Source organism: Cnephaeus nilssonii, assembly GCF_951640355.1.
Source record: "Cnephaeus nilssonii genome assembly, chromosome: 22".
NCBI lineage: Eukaryota > Metazoa > Chordata > Mammalia > Chiroptera > Vespertilionidae > Cnephaeus > Cnephaeus nilssonii.
In genome coordinates this window covers 6,710,196-6,729,997 of record NC_137093.1, presented here as the reverse complement: position 1 = coordinate 6,729,997, position 19,802 = coordinate 6,710,196, and the positions used below count along the sequence as shown (strand labels likewise).

Genomic DNA, 19,802 nt, shown 5'->3' with positions numbered 1-19,802 from the left:
CGGGCCACATGCGGGTGTTTTTGCCGTTTTGTTTTTTTACTTCAAAATAAGATATGTGCAGTGTGCATAGGAATTTGTTCATAGTTTTTTTTTAAACTATAGTCTGGCCCTTCAACGGTCTGAGGGACAGTGAACAGGCCCCCTGTTTAAAAAGTTTGAGGACCCCTGGTCTAGGCTGTTGACTATAATAGCAGAGCTGAGTAGTTGCCAGAGACCGAAAGGACTGTGAACCTCAAATATTTACTACCTGGCCCTTCACAGGGAAAATGTGCGAAGCTTTACCCTAGGCAGTCTGGCCCCAGAATCTGGGCTCCTGACCTTCACACTGTCCTGCAGTATGTGAAGGTCAAAAGAGAGGCACCGTGGAGGGAGTCATGACTCCCAGATACAGAATGCTAACGTGCAATCTGTGGGTTTGCAAGGGTACAGGTACATCTGCAGAGGGCATGCTCAGACGGTAAATGACAGTCCCGAAGGAACAGATTAGGGGGTGGGGAACCGTGTTCGGGGGCAGGTGGACAGTAAAGCCCAGCTGTGACTAGGGAACAGAGGGGTTCCCTGGGGCTCCGGAGTGATCCTTCCTACTAGAGCTCAGAAGCTGCCCTGGCAGTCCTTTTCTGGGTTAGGAGGTTCAGATTTTGAGGGGAAAGGCCATTCCAGTGCACTGGATAATAAAGCCTTTTCCCACGTCTCTAGAGACCATCCTTGGGTTATTGATAGGGTGTGGCATCGGTGAGGATGTGCCTCCCAGACCTTCAGTGACCTTCAACTGCCAAGAGCCCAGCATGATCACCTGTGCTGGCCCTGCCTTAGAATGCCTGTGCGACCCAGGACCCGTCCATTCAACCTCCTCCCCTCTCCTTCACTGGGGGTCAGACTTGTTTTCACGTCTGATGGTTCTCCCAGACTTATCTGACTCCATTCCCATTTTCTCTCGCCCAGGTCTTTCCCCTAATAAAAATCCTTGTTCATTTAATCTTGTAGTTTATGCTCTTTGGAAAGAAATAAAAATACAGTTACATACAACTCTACTTTAAATAATCCTATATTGCCTGACCAGCCTGGCTAGGGGATGAACATCAACCTATGAACCAGGAGGTCATGGGTCGATTCCCAGTCAGGGCACATGCCTGGGTTGCGGACTCGATCCCTAGTGTGGGGTGTGCAGGAAGCAGCCGACCAATGATTCTCTCTCATCACTGACGTTTCTCTCCTTCTCTCTCCCTCTCCCTTCTACACTGAAATTAATAAAAATGTATTAAAAAATATTTTTAAATCCTGTGGAAGCAGACAAGTTCTGGTTCCTCTTATTAGTCATCCTTCCCATTAACTTAAACATTTTAATCGAAGTTCTACATGGACAGTTTAAAGAGTTAAAAAATTCTGCAGAACTTAGGAGGAAAAGAATGCCCTTCCACCTCTCCCATCTGTTTCCGGCTCCCAGAGGCGTTGCTTCTGCTGGTTACGCACCTATTTCTAAGTCATATGCACGCCTCGCATTGGCCTCTGCCTTGCGGACCACCATCCAATCCCCTCTGGGACAGCAGGAAGCTAAGCCACCTTTGCTGGCGGCTTGCACACCAGGGAAGAGCCCCGCTGGGAGGAACCCGGGGGTCTTCCTGGGTGGGATTCCTACTGGGCAAGGCTTTGCAGCAGCTGGAGCAGACGGGCCCTCGGTTTCTAAGCAAGGGTGGGAGCAGCTGTTTGCTGGCTTCACCTTTCCATCAGAGCCCTCCTTTACCTTAAACCTTTACCCACAGCTGCTCTGCACCGGCAAAGGCTTAGCTGTGAAACAGGGCACTGTGAGATTCTCCATTTCTTTTTCCTCTAAGCATCGGCTAAGAAGTTTCCACTGAGGTCCAAGAACTTTGAGATTCAGTGAGGTCACTCTTGTCCTATCAGGGCTCAGAACCAGACGAGATGGTCTGGACTAACCCCAATGGACTTTCTGGGAACCAGAAACGGCGCAATGTCTGCTCAAGACTGCCACCTGCTGGAAGTGTGCTATAATACCAGACAACTAGGCAAGGCCCAGGAGGTGGAAGGCGCACCCTGGGGTTGCAGGGGGCCAGGACCCACCTTGCTGAGGACCAGCAGCTGCTGCTTCTCTTTCTCGCAGGTGGCCAGGGAGGCGAACTGCTGCAGCTGCAGGGGCGTGGGTGGCGTGGTGATGTCCAGGTAGTACTTGAAGGCCTGGAAGATGGTGCAGGGCGGGAGGCGGCGCTCATCTGTCCAGTTACGGATGACTCCTGTGGAAGCACAATGGGGTTGGGGGTGGGTGGGGGCAGGAGAGTGTGAGCTCTGAGGGCTTGGGTCCCAGTCAGGATGGGGCTGGGTGAGCCCAACAACCCCTCGCCTCTCCCCTTCATATCCCACATCTACACCTCATGTGCAAGGAGCATATCCAAAATACATACATTGTATGCAAACTAGTCCAAACACTAAAAAGAAAGTATTCAAGTAGCAGGAGACAGTCCCCAGGCATTCTACAGTGAGCCACCAATTGAGTGTGAGTTATGTCTGTCCTTTGGCGGAATCAGCCTCTCCCTCCTCTGAGCGGGATTCGTGTTTAAAATGATGAACATGCTCAACACTTACCTAGTTTATTCTATGTGGCAAGTACGAGGCTCAGCACTTTATATTAACTCCTAGAATCCTTCTCATCTCCCCAGACTCACAACCATCCTAGGTGGTACGTGCTATTATTATCTCCCTTTTGCAATTGAGATCAATGGGAGCCCAGAGAGTTTAAGGAATTTGCCCCAGGTCACACAGCTCGTAAGTGTGAGGTCAGTAGTCTGTCTTGTAACTATCACACTGTACTGCTTCTGTGTACTTTTCATCCAATATAACCCCCAAACACAAGCCTCTCCTTCATCAGGGACTCAACCCAAGATAAATGGGCGCAGTTCCAACATGGAGTAAAAACCGGCTGCGTGGGACTGATTACGAGGTGTGTCTCTCCAAAGTGGTGCCCTCCTAAGGGACCTTCAACAGGGCTGTGACTACATACTCTGCTCATGTTCTGCCCTGGCTGCACACCCGAGCTCCTCTGTAGAGGCGACATGCCCCTGTATCACAGGCTGCCACGCAAGGCCACTGCCGTTCCTCGTCCTGAGCCCTGAGCTCACCTGCACCTACTGAGATGAAGCACTGACCCCTTTGCCTTTGCCAGTTCTTCAGTGGGAATGTCAAGAATGGCCACGGAAGCAGGTGGGGGCGTGAGCAATGAGGTCTGATATGTGGGCATGGGGCTGCATACAGTGCCTTTGGACCCTAAGAGGAGGCAGGGTCAGACTCCAGCTGCCGTTTACTCTGTGGGCAGGGGGGCGGCAGTGACACAAAAGGAAGCAGAGTGGGCCCAGCTCAAATCAGTCTGCCCATCGATGTCCTGGCATCCCAGACAACAGAGCAGCCCGTTGGGCCAAGGCTGCTCAGCCAAGAGAAATGGGGTGTTCCGTTCCATAAGCTGGAGGCAGCAGAGACCCACTCTCCTACCCGGGTTGGTGATTGGGACCAAGAAGGGGGTCTCCTCTTCCCCAGACACCCACTGCCTCTGGGACTCCCTGGAAGGGGAGGGCCTAGGAGTGGGCGGGTGGGGTGCCCGCGTGGCCGTTGTTACCCAGCGCCGTGCTCCGCTCTTCCAGCAGCTCCACTTTCACCAGCTGGTTGATAGGGGGCGCGTCCTCCAGCCGCTCGATCAGGGCATTCACCAGGTCGTCCTGGTTGCCAGGGAAGACGCCCAGGTGGTCCCCAGGCTGGTACTGCAGCTCCTGATGCCCATTGGTGTGGAGACGCACGAAGATGGTTGACCGGCTGGAGGGAAGGACCGAGAACAATGAGCTAAGGCATCACCAGCCACCGCCCCCTTTCTTTGCTCCTTTGGGGGTCCCGTGACTGCAGTTTCCCTCCTTCCATTCTCCTTGGGGCCCGAGCCAGCCAGACTTCTGTCCCCCTCACTTCCACACCCTGGCGTTAAGCAGCGTCACCTGGGAGCTCACAAATCCAACAGCCAGTTCTAGTGCTCAAGCTGGTCATGGGTGCAGCACACACACAGCTGCTCGTGTCTTCCTTCTCGCGGATCCTGGCCCCGAGGCTCCGCTGCCTCCTCTCTGGCTGCCCTGGCTCAGTCTCCTTTGCTGGTTCCTTCTCATCTCCCCAAACTCTGGACTTTGGAGCTCCCAGGGCTCAGTCCTCAGATCTCTTTGTTTTTCTATCTTCCTGCCCGGCTTTTCTCTTCTCCATTGCAGGGACCATCCCCTGACCCACAGTAGCATTTACTTCATGATCCAGTCTGTGGTCTGTCCCCCTGCCCGTCCTCTGACCCCCACAGCACCGTAAACTCCAGAGGACAGGGGGCTGGTGTGTCTGTTTTGTTCAGGGTTCTATTCCTGGCACCTAGGACAGTGCATGGCACATAGTAGGTGCTCAAGAAATATTTTGTTGGTTGAAGGGACCTCAGTCTCCCAGCTGCCAGAACAAGCTTTGTCTCAGTAGCAATGGGGTCCCCTCGACACCCGGAGCTAAGGCAGTGTTGATGCCCCCAGAATCCTAAACTTCACACCTTTTGCAACTGGATGTCCTCATATTGCATGGGAAAAGGGAAAAGGACCTGGCCTGAAGCCCGGGTTGTTGTTAAACACATATCCACCCGATATTATAAAAACGAAGAGATCTCAGGAGAAACCCAGAGAGAACCTCGTTCCCACCTGCCGGGCGCCCTTTCTCATGGATTCTTGTATGTCAAATGCAGGGAGGCCTGTACCAGGTGAATGGGGGCCTCAAGAAAGAATTCTCGGACTTTGGTTGGTTATTCTGGTTGGTGTAAAGTTTTAGTACAGATACTACATTTTACACAATATTTGAAAACCCGGGGATTGATCACGCATTGGTCAATCAAATCCCTCGTACACTTCAGGTTATGATCGCATTTCAGCTCTGCTTCCTCTTCTTTGACAACTGGTTTTCAGTTGATAGAGAACTTGACATTAACATGAAGTTTCTATTCTCCCTTGAATAATCAACATTTGAGTAAACCAGTGGGGCTTGCTATTTAAAGGAGTTTTTGGCGGAACCAGAGGCCTTTTGTGCTGCAAACTGCCGCCATTATTAAAAATAGCTGTGCTGGCACACTTGCTTTTTGGGGTGTCAAGTATTTTTTTGAAGTGGGGAATTTGGTGACTGAAATTGTGAGTGGCGGTGTTAGGGTCTGGGGTCCCACTCTCCATCTCTGTGCAGATTATGCCCTCTCTGGGGCACTGATTTTACACAGGATTGATCCTGCTTTGAGCTCACACCCATCTTGGTTCCCAGAGAGCCAGGACATTACCCACTACTAGCTGCAGGGAGGGAATTAGCAGAGACTGACGGCCAGCAGGTGGCGCTGTGGGGTTGCTAATTTGGGAACCTCCTGAGACAACCACAGGAATCCTTTGAAAGGCCTGCAAATCAATTCCACTTTCTCCCAGATCATCACGATTTCTTTCAGAAGTGTATTTGCCTCTGTTCTTTCGGCTGGCACAAAATACAAATGCAGAGGACACGAACCTGCTGAGCTGGCTCACGTTCACAGCCACTGGCCCCAAGTTCTCCTGAACTAGCAGAAGGTGGTCAGGCAGATAAGGGGCAGGGATGGGGGTGGAGCTGGCAGGTTAGCTAGGAGGCCGGCCTAGGCTCTGACCAGGTTGGGCTTGCTGACAACCCCAGCACAGAATGTCTGCATGGTCCTAGGGCACCTTGATGGGCTGGTCCTTGAAGCTTTGCAGGAAGCTGACCCTGGTGGGTAACACTAGCCTGGAGACTGAATGTCTTAAATCTCAGTCCTGTTGGAGGTTTCTAAGTGTAGGACTTTCTAGGCCTTCTTAAAAAAAAACAAACTTGGGGCACATATGGACCATTGAAAAGTATTAGGGGAGAAAGAAAGGGAAGTATTGGGGAGCAGCCATTTGGGCCTTCACCTCCTCCCCCTGAGTAGCCCCCGTCTGTGCTGTATTTATATCCACACACAGAAGCAGAACACACACACACACACACACACACACACACACACACCCGCGTGCATGTGCTTGGCAGTGGTTCAATGCCAGGTTCCCAGATAAAACAATAGTCTGCTAATGTCCAGCATTAAATGAAAAAAAAAAAAAAAAGAAGAAGAAGAAGCTACTGCTCAATTTTCCAAGAAAAGGGTAAACACTGTCTATCAAGAGCAGTTTGAGTTAATAGGTTCATTCCACAAATTTATACTGAATGTCAGGCACTGTTCTAGGCACTGGGGAGACAGTGGCAGATAATGACAAAGTACCCTGACTTCATTGGGAAGTGACTTAAAAAGATCTCAGATGGAGTTGCTGATGTGGATGGTGGGTGGTGATGGGTTGGGGGCAGTGGGCTGAGACCACCAGATAAGAGTGATCAGGGAGGCCTCTCGAGATTTGACATTTGAGCAGAGACCTGAACAATGAGCAGGGGTAGACATGCAAAGATCTAGGGGGAGAGTGTTCCCGAAAGGAGGAGCAGCACGTGCCAAGGCCCTGAGGTAGGAAACAGTGTGGTGTGGCCGAGGAAGGGAAAGGAGGCTGGAGCGTTTGGAGAGTGATGGACACAGGGCTGAGTGGTGGAGAAGGAGGTCAGGGAGTTGGGCGGAGGTCACCACCTGCCATCGCAGGGAGACCGGAGGTTTCGTTCGTTCAGTGGGAAGCCACTGGAGGGTGTGCAGCTGTGGAGGGATAGGCGTCAATGTACATTTTGAAAAGATTCCTCTGGCTGCTGTTTGGAAATTGGGTCTTTGAGAGAAAAGCCAAGAAACAAGGAGGCAGGGTAGGTGCCTACTGCAGCCACTCAGACCAGAGGTCATCATGGCTTGGCTCAAGGTGGCAGCTGGGACCTGGATGTGCAGTGTGAAAGGAGGTGAGGAGACTTGAGTTTTGGCTTCAGCCAAATGTTGATGTTTTCTGTTGCGATGGTGAAAGCTGGAGAGAGGCAATGTATCCGAGGGGAGATGGAAACCAAGAGCTCAACCATCTGAGCACTGACGCATGAACCAATAGGTCACTGGTTTGATTCCTGGTCAGGGCACATGCCGGGGGTTGCGGGCTCAATCCTCAGCAGGGGGTGTGCAGGAGGCAGCCAATCAATGTGTCTCTCTCATCGATGTTTCTACTTCTCTATCCTTCTCTCTCTCAAATCAATAAAAAAGCAGTTATACTTAAAAAAAAATTTCAAACATCAAGACCTCTCCTTTGTATGGTCCCACCAGTCTCCAAGGCAGCCAAACGCTCAGGCCCTCCTGTACCTTGGTTCTCTTCTGACAGGTCCCTCCGCCATCTCACCAGCCTGGCTCAAGCCCGTCCTGCATTTCCCTCCTCCTCCTCCTCCTGCTCCAGGACTCCCAGGCGCACCCCACCCATTAGTGCTCCGGTATACACTCTTCCGTACTGTTTGCTAATTGGTGCTCAGACATTAGAAAATGTATTTTCTGGCCAGGCAGTAACTGCCATCACTTTTCTCTTTAGATTTGCAAGGACCACCCTTGAAAGGCTGTTTACTTCCTCTTAAGCACTTTGCTTGCAATTAAGGGTCTCCAGTGGGGTCACTGCTGATAGCTTGCTTATGGTCTCCTGGGTCCAACAGCCCGACTTGGGCCTTGGGCAGGGAAAAACAGGAGAGAGTGTCATGCTTTTTCACTCAATTAACCCTTAAAAAACTGTATAAAGCTGGAAATGGTAGTAAGCCTCCAAATAGGTAGTGATACAGAACATGCTTTTAAAGAGATAAACCCTCGACCCAAGTTGATCCTTTTTGTGCTAATACATACTGTCTTCCAGCTCCTGACCTTGTTGAAATACTATTGGAGAAGCCACTCGGCATGGAGTCAGCTGCCCTTTGCAGAGGTGGGAGGGGAGTTATTCTGGGACTTCAGTCCAACTTAGCATCAAATATTTGCAAATTAACTTGCTTTTTAGGTGCTATGGTATAGGGAGTGACTTTTATGATCTGGTCTTTTCTAGTAGGTTCTTAAGTCCCTTCTCTTATAATGCTGCTTAAGTCACACCTTTGCACAGTACAGAAAGGGAAAGTAAGATGTGCAGTATTTCAAATGCAGAGTCCTTCTCTATATCAGAGATTGGTAGGTTGCGCATATTGCATTTAACTAGCTATTCAGAAGGCGCAATTTCCCAATCCATTTCTTGAATGTTTGAAGATCTAAGAGAGAACACGAGAGGCCTGGGATTTCATCCTGTAGGTCACTCTATCAAAGTCTTGTAGCCCACGTAGGAAAGCATGCACATTAACTTTGCAGGTGCATGAAGTTGGATGGATAAAGACTAGCCATGGGAAAGTAGGATATAACTGTTGCTCTGTGTACGTGTCTATAATACAGCAGCCTTGCAATGCGGTGGAGGCCACATGGATAGGCATTCTGTGTCTTGGCCTTGGAGTTAGAGAAACCAAGTCTGTGTGACCTTGAAAAAGTGACTTGCATTTCTAATGGTCATTTCTCCTATTTAAAATGTGGATGATGATGGTACCTCCTTCCTGAGCTGGTCAGAATTATGGGAGATCCTGCATAGAATGGATCAGAATGGTGCTTGGAACACAAAGTACTAGATAAATGTCAGCTATCTTTGTAGTCCTCACTGTCATTTGGGATAAGGAGACAGGAGCTCTGAGGACCTGAAGGCCTTGCCCAAGGTCACACAACTGTTGCATGGCAGAGCTGGGGTCACCACCCAGGGCTGTCCAGCTCAAGAGACCACTCTTTGTCCTATGCCCTGCACGCAAAGAATTAAGATTTAAAAAGATCTTCATGTGCTATAACTGCAAAGTGAAAAAGATTCCAGTCGATGGGGTTCAACCCAAAGATATTCTAGTGTGCTAAAAAGTTTACTTATGCAAGTGGAGGGATGGACAGACCTGGATGGATCATTCTGAAAGATTTGAAAGCTAAGTCACCCTGGCCAGGTGGCTCTGTTGGTTGGAGCATAGGCTTGTACACCAAAAGGTCGTGGGTTTGATTCCCCGTCAAGGCAACTGATCCATGTTTGTCTCTCATACTGATGTTTTTCTCCCCCCGCTTCTAAAAATCAATAAAAACATACCCTCGGGTGAGGATTAAAAAGTAAAGACTTGATAGCTAAGAGCAGCAAATCCCTAAGCTTACACGGGAGCTCAGCATGGCTGCTAGAATGAGGCCTGCAACCTCGGCGCATCGGAGCATCGTGTTCCCATCAGGGATGGTAACAATAGCCTCAGCGCACTTGGCAGTGGTCACAGGACCTGCACGGCGGCACTGTGACCAGGTCTGGAATGACACTTGCAGCAGGACAGAGTGTGTCCTTTCACTAAAGCAGGAGGCATGGGAAACCAGGTCTTAGGAAGAGCAATTGGAAGGAACCAGGGCCCAGGAGAGGTTGGTCAAGGTCTTGACTCCTTGCAGGTGTTTCATCTGGAAGAACCAAACATTTTAGGTGTCCCCGGAGAGTGTCACTGGGATCAAAATGAAGTGCTAGGAAGAGATGCTTTGTAAGCTATAGTAAGGTAATTTCTAACAATTAGGACTTCAAACGCACAGTGGCTGTTTTGTGCAGTAATGAGCCTCCCTTCATTCCAAAGGACTGTAAGCAGGGCGCTAAAGAATTACCCACCAGGAGAAAATGCCTGGACTAAGTGATTTTGACTGAGATGCGATGGCACAATTAGCAGTTCTACAAGGAAGAGGTCTATATGGGAGACTTTTTATAGAACCATCCACTTTCCACAATGATCATCACCATCTCCTTTTCCTGTCCCTCCAGGTGGGGGCTTGGCAAAGAAAAAGCAGAAAACCAAGATGCTACAAAGCAGCAACGGGCTCTCAATGGCACTTGGGATGGTAACGGGAAAACAGTTTCTGGAGTCAGCAAGGACCCCGCCTCCCTGTGGGAGGTTCTAGAGCAGCGGGGTGGTACCTGAGTGAATAAGGTTCCTACCTGGATTTAGGGCTCTGAAGGTTTTGACGGCTGAGAAGACGAGCGGCTGAGACCCGCTTCTTGTGCACATTGGATAGACCTGCGGGGAGAAAAAATCCTCCTGAAATGGGTTAAACAGTTGTCAGTAGAACATCTTCAGCTTCTATTGACCCTCTACTCGCACTCCCACTGTCCTCTGGAGCAGTAGTCGCCAAATTTTCGGACCTCATGGACCACAGTGGTCCGCGGACCACTGGTTGGCGACCGCTGCTCCAAAGGTTTCCTTAAACCAGCCGTCGCCAACCTTTTGGACCTCACGGACTACCAGTTGGCGACCGCAGCTCTGGAGTCAAGTGAAGGGAAAATAAGGAAGAGGTCAGGCAGGCAGTGGTTGGGGTGGCTGTGGAAATGCAGAACGCAGAGCAAATCTGGTTGGACTTATTGAGAAGAGGACGGTTCGGGGTAACGCCCCATTCTCCGGGAGAGAGAGATGTCCATGCACATGTTTCACTGAGTGCGGGGCAGCAGCAGTGTATTCATTGGGAGGACTGAACCTAAGGGACTAAGGCAGTGGTTGGCAAACTGCGGCTCTCGAGCCACATGCGGCTCTTTTGCCCCTTGAGTGTGGCTCTTCCACAAAATACCACGTACCCTAATTAAGTTAATAACAATGTACCTACCTATATAGTTTAAGTTTAAAAAATTTGGCTCTCAAAAGAAATTTCAATTGTTGTACTGTTGATATTTGGCTCTGTTGACTAATGAGTTTGCCAACCACTGCACTAAGCGATGAGACCCACTTTCTCTCAGCACCTTTCCATGTGACAGTTCCAGACTCTCCTTTGCCCCACTGTCCTGAGTGCCGACCCCGGAGCCTGGTGAGCAGTACCTTGTGTAAGCTCTGGAGCTTCGGCCACATAGGTGAGGCGGAACTTGTTCCTCTTCCAGCTGCGGTCATTGCTGATGAGGGAGTTGTTCGCCTTCTCAATGTTGACATCATCTCCCACGCAGAACACGTCACAGGCTGTCTGTGGCACATACAGGGCTTTCAGTGGCCTCTGTCAGCCACTGAAAGAGGGACTCTTCTCCAACAGCTCCGAGTCATGGCATGTATCCCACCATCCATCCATCAATCCATCTACCCACCTACCCAACCCCCTCAACCCCTTCATCTAACACCCCCTCCAACTCCCCTTCCACCCATCCACCCACACACTCATCTACCCTCCAGTCTGTTGGTCCATCCATCCATCCATCTATCCATCCATCCACTAATCCATCCTATATTTTTTGAGTGCCTTTGATGTGCTGGACATATCACATTTACTATTGTCTTTAGGACCTCACATCTATTTCGTATGTAACTCTATGCACTTATTTATAAAACCAACATGTGTAAAGGTCTACTATTAAACAAGAAAGTAAATATTTTAAAATTTCCTATCCATTTTCCTCTACAGATTTTAAAAAGTTACATTAAAGGCAGAATATATTGAATGTACATAATTTTTTTTTCATTTGCTAAGTTTATAAGTTCTCTAACTCTAGTGAGCCTAAGAATTACTGTTCAGAATTATTTTTTGAGATAAAAGCCAAGGATAATGCCTAAGGTTTTCAAGGATAGCTTTTTACCAATTTTTGGCCTCGTGTTGATTTTCAGATTATTCAAATGTCCATCAACTGATGGATAAACAAAATATGGTATATCCATACAATGGAATATTTGGCCATGAAAAGGAATGTGCCTTCATCGAGTGATCATCTCTAAAATGAGTCATGTTGACCCCAGGTATCCTGCCATGATGTGATGAGGACATCTCTTCTGGGATATTCTTCCCCCAAACCTATCACCCTCCTCTAATCTTGAAAAAAAGATGAGACAAAGTCAAATTGAGGGAAACACTACAAAATGCCTCACCAGTACTTTTAGAAACTCTTTAAGATCGTAAAGGGGAGACTGAGAAACACAGCTGAAGAGATGAAAGAGATATTTTGACAATGCGAAATGGTATCCTGGATTTGATCTTTAGACAGAAAAAGGGCATCAGTGGGAAAACGGGTAAAATGTGAATAAAGCCTATATTACTGTATCACTGTTCCTAGTTTTGACACGTGTACCATGGTTATGTTAACAGTGAGGCAAGGTGGGTGAAGGGAACTCTGTACATCCTTGTTACTTTTCTGTAATCTCAATTTATTATAAAATAAAAAATATTAAAAAAGAAAGGAATGAAGTACTGATACATGCTACAACATGGATGAACCTTGAGAATATTATGCTAAAGTGAAGGAAGCCAGGCATGAAAGACCACATTCATATGAAATGCGCAGCACAGGCATATCCATGGAGACAGAAAGCAGATGGGTGGTTGCAGGGCTGGGGTTGGAATGTGAGGATGGGGGGGTAACAGCTAAAGGACAGGGTGGCTTGTACCAGACTCTGCTTCTGGGATACTCAAAGGTGGCCGATTGAAGCCAACAGCCACACAGTCATCTTGAGGTGTGAAAAAAGCCGTTATCGCCATTCTCCCCGCCCAGGCTTATTGGTACAGCCTCCCCACACAGGTTTCTTATAGCTCAGAGGCCTCAGTTTCCCTCTTGCTCTACACCTGCATTTGCTTTCAGAATGAAAAGTATCAACCGGATCACAAAAGATTGTGTAGCCCCTTTTCTCCGGGGGCTGCTGGTAAGAAGGTACTCTAGGACCAAGGAAAGAGCAGGTAAAGGTGGGTCTATAGTTATTGCTTTTTCTTTCTCCCCCAGGGGCAACTAAATCATTCCCCACAAGCAGATAGGAGGCCATTAGTCCTTTATCCTCCTGTGGCCTCAGTCCAGAATAGGATGTCCTATCATGATGGAATGGCTCTGTGCTGTCTGACAGAGTGACCACCAGCCACTTGTGGTTTTTGAGCACATGAAACATGGCTGGTGCTACCGAGAAATGGATGTTTTAATCCAATTTAATGTATACATTGAAAATTAATATAGAAAAACATTAATATAGAATGAATATATATAGAATGAGATAAATGAACTATATGTAAATGAACTATATTTTATATAGTCACATATTCTCATAAAGAGTGAGAAGGGATAATTCATATAATATAAAATTCACCATTTAAAAATGTACAAGTCGGTGGTTTTTAGTATATTTACAAGGATGTGCCGCCACCACCACCATTTTCATGACCCCAAAGACACTCTGTATCATCATTAACAGTAACTCCCATTTCCACTTTTTCAAAATCTTGGCAACCACTAATCTACTTTCTGTCTCTACAGATTTGCCTATTCCAGACATTTCATATAAATGGAATCACATAGTACGTGGCCTTTCGTGTCTGGCTTCTTTCACTGAGATCATGTCTTCAAGGTTCATCCATGTTGTAGCATGTGTCAGGACTTCATTCCTTTTTATGGCTGAAGAGTATTCTTTTGCATAAGCATACTGAATTTTATTTATCCATTCATTATATTTAGAATTAAATAGCCACATGTAGCTAATGGCTCCCACACTGGCTAGTGAATATTTAGCACAAGAGGAATATGCTTCTCCAAGTAGTCAAGTTGGTTGGATCTGAGTTCCAGGTCAAGGCATGGCCCTTGGTTTGGTTAATCAATTCTATGTGTTTTGTCTACTTGTCAACCAAATGTTGAGCGAGGGATGGATTCTTCCCTGAAATTCCAAGACTCTGATTTCTTTTGTAGACTAACTCCTTAGACACAATGCAGGAGTTTGGGTTCAGGGTGAAGAATGTGTGTTGTAAGGTCACACAAGCTCATCTGAGTTGTTTAAAGCTGCCTCCTGGGTGGATACCTGGGGGAAGTACCAGGGGTCCTCTCAAGTTTCTCCTCTTTCTGATGGTTTAGGTAGTCTGTCTTTGGGGGTCAAGGGGAACATGACTTTTCCCCCTGGGTCTCTGAGATCTGGGAGGATGGTTACCTTGAAGACCTTCTTGGCCCAGGTCCTGAACGCCTCCTCCTGCCCACAGAGCTCATCCCCTTCCTTCATCTTCAGGATCCTCTCTCCTCCCAGCTCTTCCAGGAGCGTGTCCACAGCATGTCCAAAGGCGCAGAAGTGCGGGTATGCCCTCGAGCCAAGACCAAACACCGAGAACCTGCCAACGAGACAACAGAAAGCTCATGTGAGGTTGGGCTGAGGGGGTGCCTGGTGCTATGAATGAAACTATGCCTCCCCAAATTCATATGTTGAAGCCGTACCCCCAATGTAACTAATTGTATTTAGAGATGGTGCCTCCAAGGTGGTAACTGAGATGAAATGAGGTTATAATGTGAGAGCCCTAATCTAATAGAACTGGTGTCCTCATTAGAAGGGGAAGAGACACCTGAGTCTCCCTCTCTCTGCATGTGCACAGTGGAAAGGCCACAGCAAGAAGGTGGCTGTCTGCAAGCCAGGAAGAGAGGCCTCACCAGAAACCAGTCCTACTTGCACCTTGATTTTGGATTTCCAGCCTCCACAACTGAGAAAATAAACTTAAAGTGTTGAAGCTACTTTGTGGTGTTTTGTTAAGGCCACCCAAGTAGATCAATACACCTGTTTTGTTTTTTTCCCAGAAGGACTGTGGTTAGCCATGGTGGTCAGGCAACCCCAAGACTATCTGGAGAAGGCTATCATTCAAATAAGCCCCCCAGGGGCTTCTCCCTTCCTCTGGTATCTACTAGGCCAGTGGTCGGCAAACTGTGGCTTGCGAGCCACATGCGGCTCTTTGGCCCCTTGAGTGTGGCTCTTCCACAAAATACCACGTGCGGGCGTGCACGAAAAGTGCAATTGAAACTTCGTGGTCCATGCGCAGAAGTCGGTTTTCAAAAGAAATTTTTTTTCAAAAGAAGTATTTTGGCTCTCAAAAGAAATTACAATTTGGCTCTGTTGACTAATGAGTTTGCCGACCACTGTACTAGGCAATACTGTCCTCAGGAGAAAATTGCAAATTTGTCCTAAGGAAAATGAGTTGGGGATAGTTGATCATCCAGAATCATTGGCTGTTTCCTGTGTGTCCCTTTCTAAGTTGGACTAATTGGGAATATTTGTCTACATTATTGGGAAGCTTAAATTCTACAAGTTTTGTAATTCTAACCAGAGCAGTTTCAAGTACAAAGACAATGGAAATTATGACACAGAGGTCCTCGGGGGCCTGAATCAGTGAGGAGACCAGGAGGACTTGTCGCTGACACGGCACATGTGGGTGTGGACAGGCTCTTCTGAAAGGGGATGAAGGGTGTGTGAACATGCTGGCTCTGCCCCTTGCAATGTCTGTGCAAGTAACTGGCTTCACAAACCCTCCTGGCATAGACACCACCAAGATGCTGCTATTTGAATAGATGGGGGTCAAGTTAGTGACATTTTGGTTGATGTGGAGATGGGGGCTGGCGGCTTTCAGGTATGGGAAGTGGGGGGCTGGGCCTCAGGAGGCCACTCTTCCTAGCTCGGTGTGTCCTACAGACATTTGATGTCATACTTCCAGGGCTTGGTCCTGGCTGTAGGCCTTGACCTCTTCAGGACTAGAGTGACAGGTTCCCAGTGGGACAAGTACATCCCCTCCCACTTCTTTCCCAGGTCGGAGTGTTCTGCTGTAGACTGTCATGTCAGACAAGCCAAGGAGTGGAGCTGTTTAACCTACTCCATCCAGGGGCTGGTGCTGTCCCCAAATCTCATTGTTAGGACAAGGGGTCCAAGATGGTGAGATGGGGGATCAGGAGATGCTGGGAGGAAATTCCATCATTGGAGAATGAACTTGAGATAGGTCGAGGTGTCTCACATGTCAAATGAAAGTTTTCCACTCCTTTCTCATCTCTCTCCTCTTCTTTCCTGCCCTCCATTCCTCCTGGTTCCAGAGCCTTTCCAAGGAAAGTGGATGAGATTAGGCAGTGTTTTCCCCATCCCTCCTTCACCTATGGTCTTCCTGGACCTGGATTCCTCCCCTTTTCCTCACAGGGCAGCATCCTGGTGTGTAGAGAGCTGGTGACCAGGAGTGGACTGGTTGGAGGGCCGCCCTTAGCCTAAGCAGATTTGGAAACGCCCAGCACCAGCCTGCCGTGTGGTTAAGGCATTGCTCCCCAAATCTGCAATATGTTATGTTTGTGACATCCACCATACTTGACTGTCACCAACTCTGTTCCTCATTAGCGGTTTAACCTGCGTTTAATTTGTGCTTACTGCCCATCCAGCCCACATGTGTTCATAGCAGATGGTTCAAGAGATGAGCTCATGGATATGCTTCCCGGTGCACCTGAAGACCTGCATCATCGTCACTTCCCAGACTCACGTTCCCATCACCGTCTTCACCTCATGGCTTCAGAGTTCCTATTTTAAGCCTCTAAACCAGGAGTTGGCAAAGTTATTGTATAGGGGGCCAGAGAGTAAATATTTTTAGGGGAAGAAACAAAATTGAAATGATTATATAGCTACTTCTATAACAAGAACAAATTCACACACATTTTTTCTACTGACAAAGTTAAAAATGTACTACTAATAATGATAATAATTATAGCTCAGTATAATTTTTTAGTAATATATGTCTACTCATGAGAATTCTTTTTCATGGGAGATAACATTTTGCTTAATTGGGGCTCAAAGGTAGTGTTGTGTTTTTTTTAAATCATTAAATGAATTGCAAGTGTTCAGGTGTAAAAACCATTCTTAGCTCATGGGTTGTACAAAGACAGACAGTGGCTAGGTTGGATTTGGACCACGGCTGTCACTTGCCTTGCCTGCTCTAAGCCATGGTGGATTTAATAAGGGAAAAATGGGTCCGACTGTCAAACTATGCAGCTGACATTTCAATGTCAAACTAAAAAAATGTACAGATTTCAAAACCTATATAGAATGGACAGCACCAAGGGGGAACCCTAATGTAAACCATGGACTTGGTGTGCTCATGACGTGTCAATGTAGGTTCATCAATTGTACAAATGTACCCTCTGATGGGAATGTTGATGGCGGAGGAGGCTATGTGTATGTATGTGTTGTGGGGCAGAAAGTATATGGGGAGTTTATGCACATTCCCTGACTTTTTCTATAAACCTACGACTGCTTTAAAAATTAAGTCTTTTAAAGAATGGACTGATGGCCACAATGCTTCAATATCGAGGAGCCCTGTGATCTGAATCATCTACTGAGCACTGCTCTGAGCATCTGTGAAGAAGGTTCAATTATGGCCAGGCCTGGATACTCTGCTTGTATCAGCCTCATCTTGACCGATATCTGTGAAATCAAGGGTTTGACATGACATCGTTTTATTTCTTTCCAAATACCCATTAAACTGAAGACACAACTATTGAAGTACAAAATATATGTCCATGTACTACCTAGAGTTATCTCATGGCGTGTGACTATGCTTTTGAAAATAAAGGAGTTAGGCCAGTATCTTTTGAATCTGACTACACAATGGAGTCAATTGGGGAAATATTTTCTCAGTTTTTAAAAATTTATTGATTTGAGAGAGAGAGAGAGAGATTTGTTGTTCCACTTATTGATGTATTCATTGGTTAATTCTTGTATGTGTCCTGACTGGGGATTGAACCCACAACCCTGGCGTATTGGGATGACACTCTAAACAACAGACATACCTGGCTGGGGGGAGGGGAGAAGTAGGCTTTTTTTTTTTTTTTTGTAAAGCAATGCTTGGTCCCAATTGTAGGCTGATTACACCAGAATTACTGGAGGTGGGGCTTGATTATGGGTGTATTACAAATATCTCCAGGTGCTTTTAATGCTCACCCAGCTTTGAGAACCACTGGGTTATGGCAGTTTGTCTCCAGAAGCTTCTATCAACTATACAACATATCACTTAGGAAGGACAGCTCATTGCATAATTTCTAGGGGTCAATGTTCTGCATCAACAGTGATGTGCTGATGAGGGGGTGAAATGTGTGTGATGGGGTAAAAGGTGTGTGGTGGGGTAAATGTGTGTGGTGGGCAAATACAGGATTGTGGGGGCAATGAGGCTGTGCATTTACGAAGAGGAGTCAGGTGAAGCCAGGTGCAACTGGTTGTTCCAGGGATGAATAGGCGTGGAAGGAAGACACCCTCACAACGAAGAGCCCACTTTGCAGCTGAGTCCAGTTTCCCAAGAGCCTTTGTCATCCCTGATGCCCCGAGCCCCTTGCTCACCTCACATTTGCCAGGGGGCCAGTGCTCTCAAAGTTGTCTCTGTGGTTCGGCCCACTGCCTGATGATTTGTGGATGTCAGAATAGGAGGAAACACTATTGAACCTGACCTTGTAGCTCCTGCCAAAAGGAGAGAGAGTCATGAGCTCTGGCTTGAGCCCTCTCCTGAGGTCAACACCCTGGATCTTCAAACAACCAGTCCTGGTTCTAGAACCCTCTCATGTGTGATGAGTGAGACCATAGCATCCTAAGGTCTCCTCTACAATGGATCAACTTACCCTCACCCACCACCGTGCCAGCCAGCCATCTGTACTTGATGCCCTGTGTATTAAAGCTTTCTTTCTGACCACACTCAACTCAGGAAATTGAAAGCCCAACAGTCAAAATAATTGAATAGGCAAGAGGTCAGGAAGGAGTAGAACAGACCACCTCTAACCATTAGACCATGCTTCCTTGCTACCCAAATTTTAACGTGTGTAAGGATCAGCCTGGGACTGTGTTAGGCAGATCCTGATTCTGAAGATCTGGGGCTGGGCCTGAAAGTCTGCATTTCTAGTATACTCCCAGGAGATGCCAATGCCACTGGTCCCCAGACCTCACTTTGCGTAGCCTGGACCTAGACTTGTATTGTCCACTGTGGCAGCCATTGGCTACCTGTGGCTATTTGAATGTAAAGCTAAATTAATTCACACTAAATGCATGAAAAATTCTGTTTCTCACTTGCACTAGCCACATGTCAGTTGCTCATTCAATAACCATGTGCGGCAGAAATATAGACCATGTACGTCACCCTAGAAAGTTTGATTGGACGCTGTTCTTTCTGTCAAGTTGTGGTCCTTAGACATTTCCAGGGTCTGTCACATCCCACCTTCCACGTCAACATGGAAAGTGCTCAGCACTGACATGTGGCAGGAAAGGAGACTGGCTTTCTCATTAAATTGTTTTGAAGGGAAAGGAAGATGTCACTGGGACTCAGACCTCAGCACTAGAGGCTTAGGAGCCTTAAGCCTCAAGAAAACACACACACCTGGTTTTCCAGTTTTTCTCTAAAAGTAAGTTTTGATCTCAGACAGGGCAGAAACATAAAATAAAACAAAACAAAAAAAGTCTCCAAGACAACTCCCCCCAAACAAAAACAAAAAATCCAAACCTCCAAACAAAAGAAACAAAGCAAAAAGAAACACAAAAACTCAATACATCAATCTGAGTGCAAAAGACAAAAAAAGAAACAGCGCATTCTGGCAGCAGGGTTCCTAAGTGGGGTATCTTCAGTTCTTGCTCCAGGATCGGGAAAGGTCTAAATACATGTAAGCATAGTTTCTGCCCTAAAATAGTCACACGTTGAGTCACTTCTCCAAATAAGGCATGCAACATATCAGGGGGTGGCCGTGGTGTTAGTGGGAGGGATGGTGGGTGGTTGTGGGGTAAGAATAACAGCACATGTTTTTGTATGAGGTTTACGGTTTCCCAAATGCTTTCTTCTCTGTTGTTATCCTTTGACCTTCACAACAGCTCCCAGGTATGGTCAGGACAGAGAGAGCTTCTCCCCATTTGGTGGATGAGAAAGACTGAGGCCCAGAGAAATCAAGGGACTTGTTCCAGGTCGCTTAATGAGTTAGTGGCACAGCCTGGGTTAGAACCTCAGGTTTCCTTGACACTTAGATGTGGCTTTGGAGGTTCGAGCATCGGGCATGCATGCGCACGCGTGCACACACACATCACCA

General features: G+C 47.4%; 1 protein-coding gene across 2 annotated transcripts in view; it reads right to left on the bottom strand.

Annotated features, from left to right (window-relative positions):
• The window catches only part of NOS1 (nitric oxide synthase 1), a gene marked incomplete at both ends in the record, with an annotated part of 73,957 nt that overhangs the window by 7,177 nt on the left and 46,978 nt on the right, over positions 1-19,802 (bottom strand). For both annotated transcript variants that reach the window (XM_079763247.1, XM_079763248.1), the window contains 6 exons: positions 2,080-2,249; positions 3,623-3,816; positions 9,969-10,047; positions 10,837-10,975; positions 13,894-14,068; positions 18,082-18,198. In XM_079763247.1, coding sequence (XP_079619373.1) covers positions 2,080-2,249; positions 3,623-3,816; positions 9,969-10,047; positions 10,837-10,975; positions 13,894-14,068; positions 18,082-18,198 — 874 coding nt within the window. The remainder of the gene's footprint in view (positions 1-2,079; positions 2,250-3,622; positions 3,817-9,968; positions 10,048-10,836; positions 10,976-13,893; positions 14,069-18,081; positions 18,199-19,802) is intronic.